This window comes from Condylura cristata, unplaced genomic scaffold (genome assembly GCF_000260355.1).
Source record: "Condylura cristata isolate star-nosed mole 26May11 unplaced genomic scaffold, ConCri1.0 scaffold00027, whole genome shotgun sequence".
Classification (NCBI taxonomy): Eukaryota; Metazoa; Chordata; class Mammalia; order Eulipotyphla; family Talpidae; genus Condylura; species Condylura cristata.
The window spans coordinates 25,248,766-25,264,317 of NW_004567128.1; the positions used below are offsets into that span (position 1 = coordinate 25,248,766).

General features: G+C 40.3%; 1 protein-coding gene across 1 annotated transcript in view; it reads right to left on the bottom strand.

Moving 5' to 3' along the window:
* EFHC2 (EF-hand domain (C-terminal) containing 2) overlaps positions 1 to 15,552 on the bottom strand; it is a 188,107-nt gene that overhangs the window by 108,077 nt on the left and 64,478 nt on the right. Inside the window, exon 3 of the mRNA XM_012730279.1 lies at positions 8,939 to 9,089. Coding sequence (XP_012585733.1) covers positions 8,939 to 9,089 — 151 coding nt within the window. The remainder of the gene's footprint in view (positions 1 to 8,938; positions 9,090 to 15,552) is intronic.

Genomic DNA, 15,552 nt, shown 5'->3' on the forward strand with positions numbered 1-15,552 from the left:
CCCCACTCTGTCTCTGGTGAATCCTCTCACTGCCCCTGCACCTCTGGCCTGTACCCCAGTTCTGTATGCATAAATAAATCTTTAAAAAAAAGTAATAATAAAATAAAATGCAAGTCACTAATGCAGGTACAGGATATCCTATGATATCATCTGTATGAATTTGTGGTTGTATGAGGAAGGCAACTGAACAAAATAAAGAACTAAGGAAAACTAAAACAGCAAATTTTCGACACCTGACTGTAGAACTGAAGGGGTATGGGGGGGAGGCAAAGGGGAGCAGCTATGGTGGAGGGCCTTCAGTGTGTTGGCAGTAGCTGTGGTGGGTGGCATGCATCTGGAAGGGGGTGTGATCCTACACCTCTAAATCCCACACAACATTGTAACTAATAAATGATTTTTTTAAAGGAAAATAAGCAAAGTTTACCTAAGGAGTACTAAAAAACAGCATTTAAATGAGGACATATAATAAAGTATTTTTTTTCTTAAATCAATGTTGCTACTTACCTAAAGAAACACACATAGATAAAACAGATGTTCACAGAAACTGAGGTATAAAATTTCTTTGTACTCTATGATAATTCTTCAAACATTACCTAACCCAATTTTTGTTAATCCCAAAAATTCCTCTGTGTGTGTGTGTGTGTGTGTGTGTGTGTAAAATGAACTCAAATAATCTAAAGATCTCATGAGCCTCCCTGCTGTTGCAAGTAGTTAAGATGCAGCACCACTGCAGCACGAAAACAATCCCTGACCAGGGAGCTGACCCACAATGCACAGCACACCTCTCCTGTCTTGGCCCCTGCTCCCCTCAGCTTTGGATTTCAGTCGATCTGCCTGTTCTGTGTCTCTGGTGATTCCTCTTACTCCCCATGTCTCTGGCCTGCACCCCAGCTCTTGTATATACAAATAAATCTTTAAAAACAAAAAAAGGGGGTACCTTCCCTGGTGGCACAACAGGTTAGGACACAGCACCGCAAGCGAGCGGCTTCAGTGAGTTTGATCCCCTGCCCTAGAGGTGACCCACATGGCGCAGCAGACCTCTCCTGTCTCAGCCACTGCTCCCCTCAGCTGTGTACTTAATCGACCTGCCTGTTCTGCTCCCCGCTCTGACTATGGTGAATCCTCTCACTGCCCCTGTACTTCTGCCTGTACCCCAGTACTGTATGCATAAATAAATAATTCTATTTTAAAAAGAGTCTAAAGACCTCTTGTCTTTTTACCAAAAAAGTTGTAATTCACAAGCTTAGGAATTTGTGAACGCCTTCTTTAATATCAAGCAATTTCTAAATTCCTTAACAGAAATCCAGACAACACATTTTCCCTCCTTATGCCAACTCAAACCTTCTCCCTCTATTAGCAAAACCAAAGAGACACTAAATCGCATCATCTTTCCCTTTCCATTACATCAATAGGGGGTCCCCTCCAACATGGCAGAATAATTCTGTTAAGAACCAGGTACCCGATTTCTAATCCACATCTCTAGTTTTGCCTTTTCCCTGTAAACTCTCCCCAAGTTTGCACCTCTCAAGTGGGCATCGCCACACAGATGCCCTAACACATCTTTAAAGGCCTCAGGTTACAAGCCAAACATATACCAGCTCCACCCTGGAGCTGCCCCTTCCTCTGCGCTCCTGAACATTACGGAGCATTTCCATCACCTAACCACAGAGTGAACTCTGAGGCAATCAGTTGTGATTCAGATGAAGTGGATTACATATCACGCCTATTTTCCTTTACTGCCAAAACTGAAATGATCTACTATAGATGGTCATTGGGGAATTAAATTAAAAAATTATAAAGGAGGTATTTTGTCATTAGATAGTCTACTTTCTCACTCACTATTATGGAATTACCAGTCAAGTTCTGTGACTCTGACAATGAAATGAATGTCTTTAAAAATCTTTCTAATCTACCATCATTGTTTTGCTTTGTACACTCAGCATTTCTTGCTTGAACACTGCAAAACTCTAGAACTAGTCTCTTTGGTCCTTTTCTTCTCCAAATTGCTTGCCAATAAGCTACATGAATAGTTGTATAATTGGTCATACTCCTTTTGTTCATTTACCCAAAACACAGCGCAGTGCCTGGCACAGAATAAGCATTCAACAAACACATCTTGCCAATGGTGACTGGCTCCAAATTCATCCTCCAGAAGCTCTGAAGGTATGCACTAGGAAAAACATCAATCTCATGAGCATTACAGCCTGAACCCATGGTAGGATATCAATATGGAGGCACTGGGTGCAGATTAGTTATAACGCAAAAAGCTTATTTAACATATGTAGAAATTATAAGATGTGTTGAGCAGCCTGGAAAGGAAGGGGGGAGATGCCGTCAGAGGAGTTTCCCTGCATTGCTCCCAGAAGAATAATGCAGAGTAGTCCAGACAGACGCTGACTCGGAGAATCCCATGACGTGGGGTGAAACAGCAGCATCTCATAGACATTGGTTAACAACACTGGCTGCACCAGACAGATGAGATACTGAGGAAATTCAACTCTAGGAAACAAAAGGTGACTAGGGAGAGGTGCTCACTGGAATAGAAACCACTTTCCAAACCCACGCCCAGTGACAGCAAAGCAACATGCTAAAGATCTAACTGTTGAGACATAGACGTGAAAGTGCTGGGTGAGAAAGTTGCACAGGACACCAATGGGAAAGCCACGGCACACAAAGTCATGGAAAACCACACCCCCATTCACTCAGACATCAGGGGGATTTGGGGATAAAGCAGATACAGGAATAGAACAAGTAGAGTGACATCACTCTTGAAAAGGGCCAAGAAGAAGCACTGAACATCCAGACCACAGACTGCACAGTTTCAGGTCTGAAGCTCAGAAAGAAGCCTGCCCATGGCACAAGTTGTATCTCCAATACTACGGTGATCACTGCCAAACCATTCCAGGCTGCCTCCCCATTGCCAGACGAGACAGCACAGATCAGTACTCCCTGACATACTTGAAAACTGGAGATTCTTGTCTCCTTAAGACACTTACAACTTAATCATTAGAAACTCAATAAGAGAGAGAAGGAAAAATACAACAAATGGCACCATGAGTTCTCCAGGAAATACTTCATCACAGAGCGAGGGCAAATCTCCAGACCCAACAACAAAAACATGGAAGAATCTTTTCTTCTTTTTAGATACAGATTTCAAAATTTCCATGCTTAAGAAATGAAAGAAAACCACACAAAAGCTCTTCAAAGATATAATGAAAACTCAGAAGAACAAATTAATGTCTCAGAAATAAAATCAATGAACAGTGGATTGAAATTGAATGTTAACTGGGTTAATGAAAAAATCAAAGAATAAATTTAAAAACACCTCAAGACAAATGATAACAATAAAATAATGGAGATGCAGGATTGAAAAGCATGAATAGAGATTTTTAAAAAACTCAAGACAGCTACTGAAGTAGAATATAACAAATGGAAGACTGAATTGGTGACCTCGAAGATGATAATGCACCAACAGGCCAGGTGGAGACAGAAAGAAATACAAAGGAAGAAAAGCTGGGGAAACACTTCCAGAATTATTGGATTTCGTGACGAAAGGCAATATAAGTATAAAGTGTATCCTAGAAGGGGAAGACAGAAAGAAAGGAACTGAGAACTTATGAAGCTGAAAGAACGCTTGGTTACCTCCATGTAGTGAGACCTAGACCAAAGACACAGTAGTAACACTTCCAAGACAAAGAAATAACATTGAAGCTGGCTAGGGAGAAGCAGCAGGTAACCTATTTTAAAAAATATGAGTAGGCTTACATTTGACTTCTCTGAAGAAAAACTACAGCAAAGAGAGAGTGGAAGGACATGATCAGATGTCTTAAAGATAAAAATTGCCACCCACGAAAACTCTATCCTGCAAGACTGCCCTTCAAATATGAGCAATAAAGCACTTGTCAGACAAACAAAAGCTTAGTTTTTGTTTGCAAACAATGGAACTGCTCCCTCCCCCCCCCCAAGAAATACTGAAGGCAGCTCTTATATCTACATTGCAAAGAAGAACATCCAAAAGAACTGAACAAGGAAACAGAACCACAAAGTACAAAATGTAAGTAGATCTTCATATATCAATAATCATTCTAAATGCAAATCGACTTAACTCACAAATCAAAAGGCACAGAGTGCTTGGTTTGATCAGACAAAAGAATCCAGCTTTCTGCTGTCTGCAGGAAATATCTCCTGAGCTCTATTGATAAACACAGACTCGGAATAAAGAGTTGGAAAATAATCCTACAAACAAAGGTTACCCAAAGGAAGGCAAGGATAGTCATAACGCAGATTTCCAGCTAAAAAAAGGTAACAAGAGACATGCATGAACACAATAAGTTAAGGGAATACATCCATAATAATAATAAGGAAGACATAACACTCATCAATATATACACATATAATGAAGGAGCATCAAGCCATATGAGGCGCCAACTATCAAATCTAAAAACAGACTGGGGAAAACGCACCAGTGGCTACGTACTTCAACATCCCACTTTCGACAATGAACAGATCAATCAGACAGAAAGAAATAAGAACACAATAGCCTTAAGCAAAGAATTAGACCACGTGGGCTTGAAAACTATTTATAGGGTACTGAACTCCCCCAAACTGAGTATTTTGTCTTTTCCAGTGCATATGTGACATTCTCCAGGATTGACCATTTATTGGGTCACAAAACAAGTAGCAGTATATTCAAGAAGACTGAAATGAGACCAGGCATCTTCTCTGACCACAATGAGAAAGCAGGGAAAATCCTCACATGTGGAAACTGAACAACACACTGACTACTGAATTAATGAGCATCAGAAATTATGAGAAACAAAATATATTACTATGAAGATTTCTATGCCAGTAAATTGAATAACTTAGAAGATACAGGCAAGTTCTGAGAAATATACAAACATTCGAGACTAAATCAGAGTTAGAAAACCTGAACAGATGAATTACAAGCAAGGAAATTGAAATAGTAAACAGAAGTATCCCCCCCAAAAAATCCAGGGCTAGATGATTTTCCTATTGATTTCTACCAGAACTTCAAATTTGAGTTAATATTTATTTCATACTCTTCAAAAAAAAAAAAAAACTGAGAAAGTGGGAATATTTCCAAACATATTTTGTAAGGCCATATATTTGGCACCCTGGTGCCAAAACCAGACAAGACCACACAAAAAATAAACTACAGACCAGTATCTCTAATGAACATAGAAGAAAACTTGCTAAACATATCTTAGCAATATGAATTTAACAATTCATTAAAAGAATCGTGTAACATAGCCAAATAGCATTTATTTCAGGGAACATAGGGATGGTTCAACAGCTGACAATCAATCAATGTAATTCATCTCATCAACAAAAGGAAAGACAAACAAAATTATACGATTATATCAATAGATACCAAGAGGTATTTGAGAGGTCCAATGTCCATTTAGAATGAGAACCCTCAAAAAAAAAAAAAAACACCTGGGGATAGGATAGGTAAGATTCCTCAACATAATAAAGGCTATATACAACAAACTCATAGCAAATATACTCAATGGTGAAAAACTGAAAAGTTTTTCCTCTAAAATCTGGTATAAGACGAGGATTTCCACTTTCACCATTACTATTCAACAATTGAGAATCAAGCAAAAGAAAGATATAAAGGGAATCCAAACTGGGAAAGAAGTAAAGCTATCATTTTTTGTAGATGACATGCTAATACATACATAAAAACCCCTAAAGACTCCACTAAAAAACTAATTAAAACAATAAATCAGTTCAGCAAAGGGGCATGTTACAAAAATCAATATACAAAATCCATTACCTTCCTATATAAAAACAGTGAGCTAAAAGAGAATGAAATCAAGAAAACAATTCTACTTAGAACTGCATCAAAAAGAACTAAATAAATAGAGGTAAACTTAACAAAAGAGATGAAGGATCTACACGATGAAAACTATAAGAGAAATGTTAAAAGAAACAGAAGACACAAAGAAATGGGAAGTGATTCCCTATTCCTAGATTGGAGGAATCAGTATTGTCAAAATGGTCACCTGATACAAAGCAACATACAGATTCAGCACAATAACCATCCAAATTTCAAAAGCATTCTTCAAAGGCACAGAACAAACCCTACTGAAATTTATATGGAACCACAGAAGAGACCAAATACCCAGAGCAATTCTGAAAGAAAAAAAGAAGTGGAAGAATGACTGGAGGTGCCACACATCTAGACCTTCCTGTGCTGTTGGCGAGAATGCAGACTTACTCGGTCCCTATGGAAAACAGTACGGAGATCTTGCAAAAGATTAAAAATGGATTTACCTTAGGACCCAGCAAGTCCACTCCTAGGAATCTACCCAAAAACTACAAAAATACTAATTTAAAGGGGAAAATGCACTTCCATGTTCATTGCAGCACAATTTACATAGCCAAGCTATGGCAATAATCCAAGTGCCCCAAAGCAGAGGAATGGATCAGGAAGATGTGTTGTATATACACAATGGAATACTACTCAGCTATAAAAAAGACAAAATCTTGCCATGTATGACTCCATGGATAAAACAGGAGGGAATCATGCTAGGCAAAAGTAAGGCAGAAGGAAAAAGACAAGTATCAGCTCTTGTCACTTGTATGTGGAATACAGCAAAACAAAACAATGGGTCAGATAAAGCCCACTGTGATTGTACAACTAGGACTACCAGAGGGGAAGGGGGAAGAAGGTGGGAGAGAAAGTGTGAAGGGAGCACAGTGGACTATGATGGTGATTTTGTAGTGGGTGTGGTGTGGTAACTACACCAGTACAGAGAGAGCCTATAGTTCTAAACACAAACAGCATTATAAACGAATGTTACCTCAATAAAATTCCAGTTTTGTCTTTTAAAGAAAAGTGTTAAATAACAATAAGTAGAAATAGAGTATGTGTACATTAAACATAAAAAGAAAAAACTGGAAGGATGAAGAGATATGTGTTAAATATATATATGAGGCACCTGGGGTCTTAATATTCATGATACTCTAAACATACAAGAGTCACTAAATATTCATGAACACTCAATATTCATGAGGCCTTAATTCAGCCACTCTTCATTGGTGACACCTACTTTGGCCCCATGTGTCCTTTGCCCAAGAAATACAACAGCCATGCCTCTTCAGCAGGCTTGCCGGTGAGCTACAGCTGTGGCCAAACCGACCTGTCCTCACATTTCTCTGATAAAGTAAGAGAGCCATTAGCCCGAAGTTCCATCTGTGTGTGGTCCTCCATGCTTGAACTTCAAGTGTGGTCTCCAAACCACATTATTAGCAGGCAAGATGGATGCAGTGTAGACAGACAAGACTCTGCCAAAGCCAGAATTCAGGCTGGGTGGTCCTTCCAACCACTTGTACCTTCTGCAAAATGTGGGAACCTAGCCCCACCTCTCTCCCCTTGCTTTCACTGCACATTGCAAACCGTTTTATGCATCAGGTGATTCATGCATTTTAATTTAGTCCCTGAGGCTTCTCTTCTGTGGCCTCTGGGAAAGCCTACATGCATGCTTCTTGGAAGCCACCACTGTATAAATATATAATCACACACAACACTCACTGTTGCACAGAGAACAGACTGGAGGGAACAGAGAAGGAAGCAGAGAAACCTGCTAAGCAGCTAGTCCATTTCTCTAGTCAATATGAGAATAACTTGGTTGAGGGTACTAGCAAAGGAGATAAGAGAGTTATAAGATACATTTTGCTACGAGAATGAAGAACCAGGTGAGATGGTGGGTAAGAACAAGTAAGAAAACAAAAAGAGTAGAGGCCATGTCAGAACCTGACTTATCGAAGATGGCCATACTGAAAAGGGCAGCGACAAGACACCCAAGAATCATAGTCCTCTGAGATGGAAGGAACACCGAAAGGTCACCTACACCAGACGCCAGACAAACATGTGACTCCCCTTCCCATAATTCTGAAAATTGACAGTAAAAAATAACCCCTGGGCACTCATCCATACCAATGACCAAACAAATATTTAACATCCTCCTGCTCTACCCCTAACACAGCCCTCACCACCAGGCTCACCCAGGACCATTCACTACAACTTCCACAGCTCTTTTTAGAAAACTCTTTTTCTTACTGAACAGAACTGTGGCCCTTCGGTCCTGTCCTTGAGATACAGAAAATAAGATCTCCCCTCTTCCTCGTGATAGATTCTTAGATTTCTGAAGATGTTTATCAGGTATACCTGAGTCTTCCCTTTACAACTATTTGTATTTACTATTCTGCTTTACAAGCGACAAATGTCTAGCCCTTTTGCCAGAGTGCCTAAGGCATCCAGAACTCAGCACCATCCCAAGGGAAGAACTTACAACACAAACAGAAGTCAGTCACTGTACTTTATCTCTGCCATATTCCTAGTAATGAATGTAACCAGGACTCGCTACTCTGACGGTGGTGCCATGAGAGTTAAATCTTGTCTGGCTGAAGAGGTGCATGGGGAAAGAGGATAGGCACACATAGCATGAAGACAATGTACCTCTGCTCCTGAAGTACCATCAAAGCCTGTAGCTAACAAGTGTAATGAGAAGATGGTAGAAGCAAATGACAGTGAATTTAGGAGAACACCAGTCTGGAAACAGCGGTGGAAAACAGCCTTCTCTCCTCCCTTTTAGGGAGTTGTAAAAGAAACACCAAGGGGTTTCAAGGGGGAAAAAAGATGTGGGTGAGTCAGCTTATACCAGAACAGTGTCTGAAAGGATACAAGTAGACTACAGGAGAATAAAATAATAAAATGCCAATGCTGAGGTGTGGGGAAGGGAAAGGTGAGAAGTCACCATCAGTGACTACAAGCTAACAGCATGTTATGCTCACCACCTAAATTTAGATACCTAACCAGTAACACGGGCCTTTTCAAAAGCTAGAGAAAGGCAGCATATAAAGACAGGAGTGAGAAGTGAGAGAACATAACTGTCCTTTAAATAGATACCTTGAGGCAGCCCGCTATTTTTCAGTGGTGGTTCAGTCACTTGAATTGTGTCATCTTCAAGGAAGAAGAAAATTTTATAACTTCTTATTCTATAGTCTTCTTGAGATTTATCAGGTATTTCGTCTTCTATATAGGCATCAAAACATAATACCTGTTGGAAACATAATCAGAAACTATGAAAAAAATCAGCAAACTTACAGTCAATAAAGCTCTTTGCTTTTGGTTGTTCATATAAAGAAATAAGTCCAAGGGATTTTCTGCAAGAAGATATTCTTACACATTAACTATGAGAATGAATATACAATCTAGCTTATATTATATAAAGATCATTTTCTATTTCAATACTGTCTAGCTAGAATAAGAATATTCAAAATAATTCCATCACATGGCTTTACCATAAGTTGAACTAGAGCCTGTCTTTGAAATTTCACAGTGGGGTTCTCATGTCTGTGTTTGAGAGACAGAATATTCTTTCTTATAAGATGAATGTAGCTTTTGTCACTTTTTAACAAATTAAAAATAACATAAAGATACCATGGTTTTAGGATAAAATTATCCTGACTTTTGGTCCTGCTGATTGCTTGCCTTGAGGCAATTCAAACAGGCAGATCTGAAGTCCCTTCAATGCTCTAGAGGCCTCCACCTTATACTTCATCAAGAACCTCAAAGTAGTTCACTGCCAGACCCAATCTCATCCAACACTGCTGGGAGTGGAGGCGGGGGAGCAGGATACTCAGGTAGCAAAAGAGATTCTAAAGTAATTGCAGTAGAAACCAGCAACAGTCAAAAATACCCCCCTGAAAATTCTGTAACCACTTTGGAAAACTGCCTTCTCAGTAAGGACAACACAGACCATTTTTCTCTTGTGTTGAAGCAGATGATAGACTGACATTTCGGTTGAAATAGCTTTCTCTTGCTTAGGTGTCATGCTGTATGCATAATACAGATTTTTAATCGCTAGAATCACTCTCAGTGAGTCATTCAGATTCAGGCTACCATTTCAAACTTAAACTAAGGCACGGGCTCCTTAAGAGTTCCATGTTATAAGAACAGAAGCCATGGAATACCTGGAAGCAAAGATGAGCCAAACACTACACAACATGCACTTCAGTGCTATCTTTAAAGATAGAGCACCCAATGCAAAATAGTGAAGGCAAGGATAAATAGATGGGACTACATCAAGTTAAAGGGCTTCTGTACAGCAAAAAGACATTGCAAAAGACAAACCGACATCCCACTGAGTGGGAACAAAATTTCTCACACAAAACTAGTGATAAAGGATTGATCACAAAGATATACAAAAAAACTGATGAAACAACAAAAATAAACAACCCCATCAAAAAATGGGCAGAAGAGCTAAAAAGATACTTCTCCAAAGAGGAAATGCAGGTGGCCAACAAGCATATGAAAAAATGTTCAACTTCACTTGTAATAAGGGAGATGCAAATTAAAACCACAATGAGATGCCACCTCACCCCAGTGAGAATGGCACATCTTCAAACAACTAGCAACAACAAATGTTGGCGAGGATGTGGAGAAAAAGTAACTCTCCTGCACTGCTGGTGGGAATGCAAACTAGTATAACCACTATGGAAAACTGTTTGGAGGTTTCTCAAACTGCTAAACATGGAGCTTCCATATGACCCAGCAATCCCACTCCTAGATATCTACCCAAAAGACATAAGAACACTGATTCAAAAAGATACCTGCACCCCCATGTTCATTGCTGCTTTATTTATAATTGGAAAGACACGGAAACAGCCCAAATGCCCAAAAGTAGATAAGTGGATTAAAAAGATGTGGTGCATATACACAATGGAATATTACTCAGCAACCAAACAAATAAAAATAAAACATGCCTTTTGCAGCAACATGGATGGAGCTGGAAAAGATCATGCTTAGTGAAATAAGCCAGAAAGAAAAGGAAAAATACCGGATGGTTTCTCTCATAGCAGGAATATAACGGAACAGGCAAGAATATAATGATAATGATGAACAGCTATATACCAGAGACATTTTGTGGGGGTGGAGTGGGGAATGGGATCAAAAACAGTGGGGGGAAGATTGAATGCACTGGACTATGGTGATGGCACATGGGTGATTTGGTGATGGGAAGCCCATGGGGATTACAACTGAGATGAAAAAAATGCACAAAATGGTGTAAAAATAAACTATTTTTTTAAAAAAGAGTTCCATGTTAATATTTCCATTGCTATCCTTATGATATATTTTTTAAATTAGAGTTGCAAAAGTTAACTGTGCATTCGATGTAATCCAGGGTAGTGTAGGGACAATACTATACAATATTAGTACAATATTATCTCCCTCCCTCCCTCTCTCTCTCTCTCTCTCAATATATATGTGTTGTTACTTGTAATCTACCCTCTAGGGATGGTCAGTTACCCTAGCTGAGAATACATACTCTGGAAGTACTCAACAAGCTTCTATCAGACACCCATAATTTATAAGCGACTAGCAAAATATCTCAATAGTCTTTAATCAACACAAGAATTTTTGTTAAACCCTATCAAGGACATTAGAAATGAGCTTATTTAGTGAAATGATAGCACTCAAAATGAATCAGTTACAGGGCCCTCCGTGGTGACACAATGGTTAAAAGCACAGCACTGCGAAGATAGCCGTAGCCACTTCACGAGTTCAATCCCAGCCCAAGGAGTTCACCCACATGGCGCAGCAGACCTCGCCTGACCCGCCCGCTGCTCCCCTCAGCAGTGTGCTTGTCAGTCGGCCTGTTCTGCTCCCCACTCTGTCTCTGGTGAATCTTATCACAGCCCCTGCACCTCTAGACTGAGCCCCAGTTCTATAAGTATAAATAAATAAATCTTTCAAAAATATGAATCAGTTACAAAGGATCCTAGGAAAGCACAGGACTCAAAGGAAGAACTTTGCTGTCCCCAAGGGCATAAACAAGAGGTTAAACAAACCAGATAGGGCCCAGACACCTGCTGCTATAAATTTCTTTGGCCCGTTGTTTTTATTGCTAATTTTTCCCCAGCATGTGCATTCCTGAGCTATCTCTTTGCAGCTTGTCAAGTTGACCACTGCAGAAGAAAGGAGTTACAGACCCTGAGACCAGACCAATTTAAACTGGAGCTGTGGGCACCAGCTCCCAATGAGATATGCACAAGCCAGGCACGACTGGTAAGCTACAGCTGATTGGTGTTCAATGTACTTAGAGCAAGGACAGTGGTACCTGATGAAAGCCTACATATCCAGGACCCCAGGAAACACTAGCCACAGTCCCTAAAGCCTGGGAGGGCCAAGAAATGTCCAGAGGGGAAAAGGCAGTTTCCCACCCCAACCTCCAGGCAGGCTGATAGAAAGCAGGAGGTGCCAAAATGGGGAAGGCCCAGCCCTGCCCCAACATGCTGACGGCGCTGATAACACCACACTGGGGGTGCACAGAAGGGGGGTGACTTAGAAACTCCTGCCTGTACTGGTAAACCAACACCCCAGGAACACCTACGCAGTAACTGGAGAAAGACACCACTGTCTGTAAATAATTACTGATTTGCCCAGATGTGGCTTTGAATTCTTTCATGACCATAGTTAAGGACCAAGGAGCCCCAAAACCCAAAGCACTCACAACTGAAACAAGAAATGGACCATACTCAAATAGACAAATGGACTTTAGCTAAGTACACTCTCCTTGCTTTCTCAGCTCATAACATTTACTTACTTTGTTTTTAAACGCAGTCCTAAAACCAACCCTGGCAATGCAGGGACCCTCTCATGCACAGAGAGGCCTATCCAGAGTTGCTTTCCCTTGCTCTTTTGATAATCAATAAAAGCTGACACTGACTACCCTCACCAGTGTCTATGGGGTCCTCTTTTCAATCCTGACCAGAGGGTCTCAAGAGCCATTTTCCAGGCTTGGGAGCAGGCCCCCTGGTTCAACCCTCGGATTCCTATGGGGCAGGGCAATGGCCAAAGACTCATAAGCTTCCAGCTAGCCACCTGTGTTGTAGGGGGTTGGGAAGCGTGAGAGAAGACTAAGGGGACAGAGGCACCCTCCCTTGTCTAGTGACATAAACTTTCTTTATAGAAACAGGCTCTCGGAGTTTAGTGAATCCAAAAGTGTTATACCATTCAAAACGGCACTTTTAGCCTCCCTGGTGGTGCAAGGGTTTAAGTCTCAGTACGATGAATCTAATAGAATTTGATCCCTGTCCAGGGAGCTGACCCACATGGAGCAACAGGCATCTCCCATCTCACCTTAACATTGATCTGCTCGCTCTGCTCCCCACTCTGTCTCTGGTGAATCCGCTCACCATCTCACACCTCTGGTCTGTACCCCATCTCTTATATGCAAAAATAAATCAATCTTTTTAAAAAATGACACTTTTATTCTCATTTCAAAATGGTCCTGTGTTCAACAGCTTTCTTGAGGACTTCATATGGCCTGATTCCAGCAGAAAATTAGCTAAGCCCACTGCTAGAATGCTGCCATATTTGTACTAAGCAAACATTCAGGCAACATGCTGTTGGATGGTGCAATATTACGATCTATGGGGAATAATATATATACACATAACATATCGTAAATATATATTACATAATCTATAGATATATACACCTATACCCATTCAAATGATCAAAATATTCACATTTGGTCTTCATCCACAGTTCCTGCCTCAGAGCTCCTAGAACTTGGATTCCCTGAGTCATTTAAGCAATGGAATCATTTTTTGTCATAATATTTGGCCGCTCATCCTCAATTTCTGATGAAGCTTCAGAGTTATACAAATTTAAATGGTCAGGAAATATATATATACACACATATATTGTATGTGTGTACATACAATATGTCATTGTAATAAAGGAAGAAAAAACATCGACTAACAACTATAAACCAGAGATATTTTACGGGGGAGGAGAGCGGAACAGACCAAAACTGGGCTGGGAAGAGCACAAGGGACTGTGGTGATGGCATATGGGTGAAGTGGTGGTGGGAAGTCCATGGGATTACAGCTGAGATGAAAAAATACACAAAATGAAGAAAGATGTAAAAAAATATATTTATAAAATTAGAAAAGTATAAATGGGTGTCTCATTACTCTAAATTGGTCTATGATAATGAAGTTAACTTTTGAAAAACAATTTTGAGGCGGGGTGTTGGGGGCTACAGCTGCCAGGGAAACTGGGGGGCTTTCAGTCCTACTCCCTAGCTTCCAGGGAAAGGAGAAGGGTTAGAAGTGAGTGCAAGTGCAGGTGGCCCATGATTTAATCACTCCTGCTTATATAATGAAGCATCCATAAAAGTTCAAAAAGGAAGGGATTTCAAAGAACTTTTGAACTTGATACATGTGATGCTTCTGGGGCAAATGACGGACTGGAGAAGGCATGGGAGCTCCATGTCTTTCCTCCACACCCTTCCCTATGCAACTCTTCTAACTGGCTATTGATCTGCACCCTTTAGTGACCTTTGTCATAAATCAGTGATCTAGTGAGTAAAAGGGTTTCCTGAGTTCTGTGTGCCACTCTAGAAAACTAATCAAATTTGAGGTGGATGTCCTGAGAAGGTCTTATTTATAGCCAGTTGGTCAGAAGCACAGATAATAATCAAGGGTTTACAACAGAACATGAACCTGAGAGGGTTGGGAGGACCTCTGATCTATAGTCTTCAGTCAGAAACACAGGATTGACCCTCCCTGGTGGCACAAGCGTGTGGACACAGCGTTGCAAGCTAGCCGCAGCCGCTTCAGTACAAGTTTGATTCCCTTCCCCAGAGGTGATCCTCATAGCACAGCAGACCTCTCCTGATCCGCTCTCTGCTTCCCTCAGCAGTGTACTTCATCCTACTCCCCTCTCTGTCTGTGGTAAATCCTCTCACCACCCCTGCACGTCTGGCCTGTACCCCAATTTTGTATGCATGAATAAATAAATCTTTAAAAAAAATAAAAAAGAAACACAGACTTGCCTGGGGACTGAGGCCAATGTGTGAAACAGAGGATATCTTAGAAGATAAGGTCCTTAACCTGTGGAATCTGTTATCTCCAAGTAAATGATGTCAGAATTTCGACACCTTACTTGTGACCAGGAGTTGCTTGTTGGTGGGGGAAATCTCACCACCCACACCCCCACTGGAAATCAGACTGCTGGGACACCCAACAATGCAAGTGGGTAGGATAGAAGGTGTTTGTTTGGGTTGATGAAAATGTCTTGAAACTAGATATAAGTGAAGGTTACATATACTACATTGTGAATATACTTGATGCCATCAGATTACGTACTTTAAAATAGCTAATGGAGAAAACCAAATTAACAATACATCAAAAGGGTCATGCACCATAACCAACTGAGATTTACTCCAGGAACACAGAAATGGTTCAATATCTAAAAATCAACCAATGTAATTTATCAGACCAACAAAAGGAAAGATAAAAATTGTACAATTATGTCAACAAATGCCAAGAAGCATTTGATAAGATTCAACATCCATTTATGATGAAAACCCTCATAATAAACTAGGGATAGAGGAAAGATTCTTCAACATAACAGAAGAATTAAATACCTAGGATAAAATATAACAAGAGAAGTGAAGGATCTATACAATGGAATCTATAAGCTATTGTTAAAAGAAAAAGAAGGGG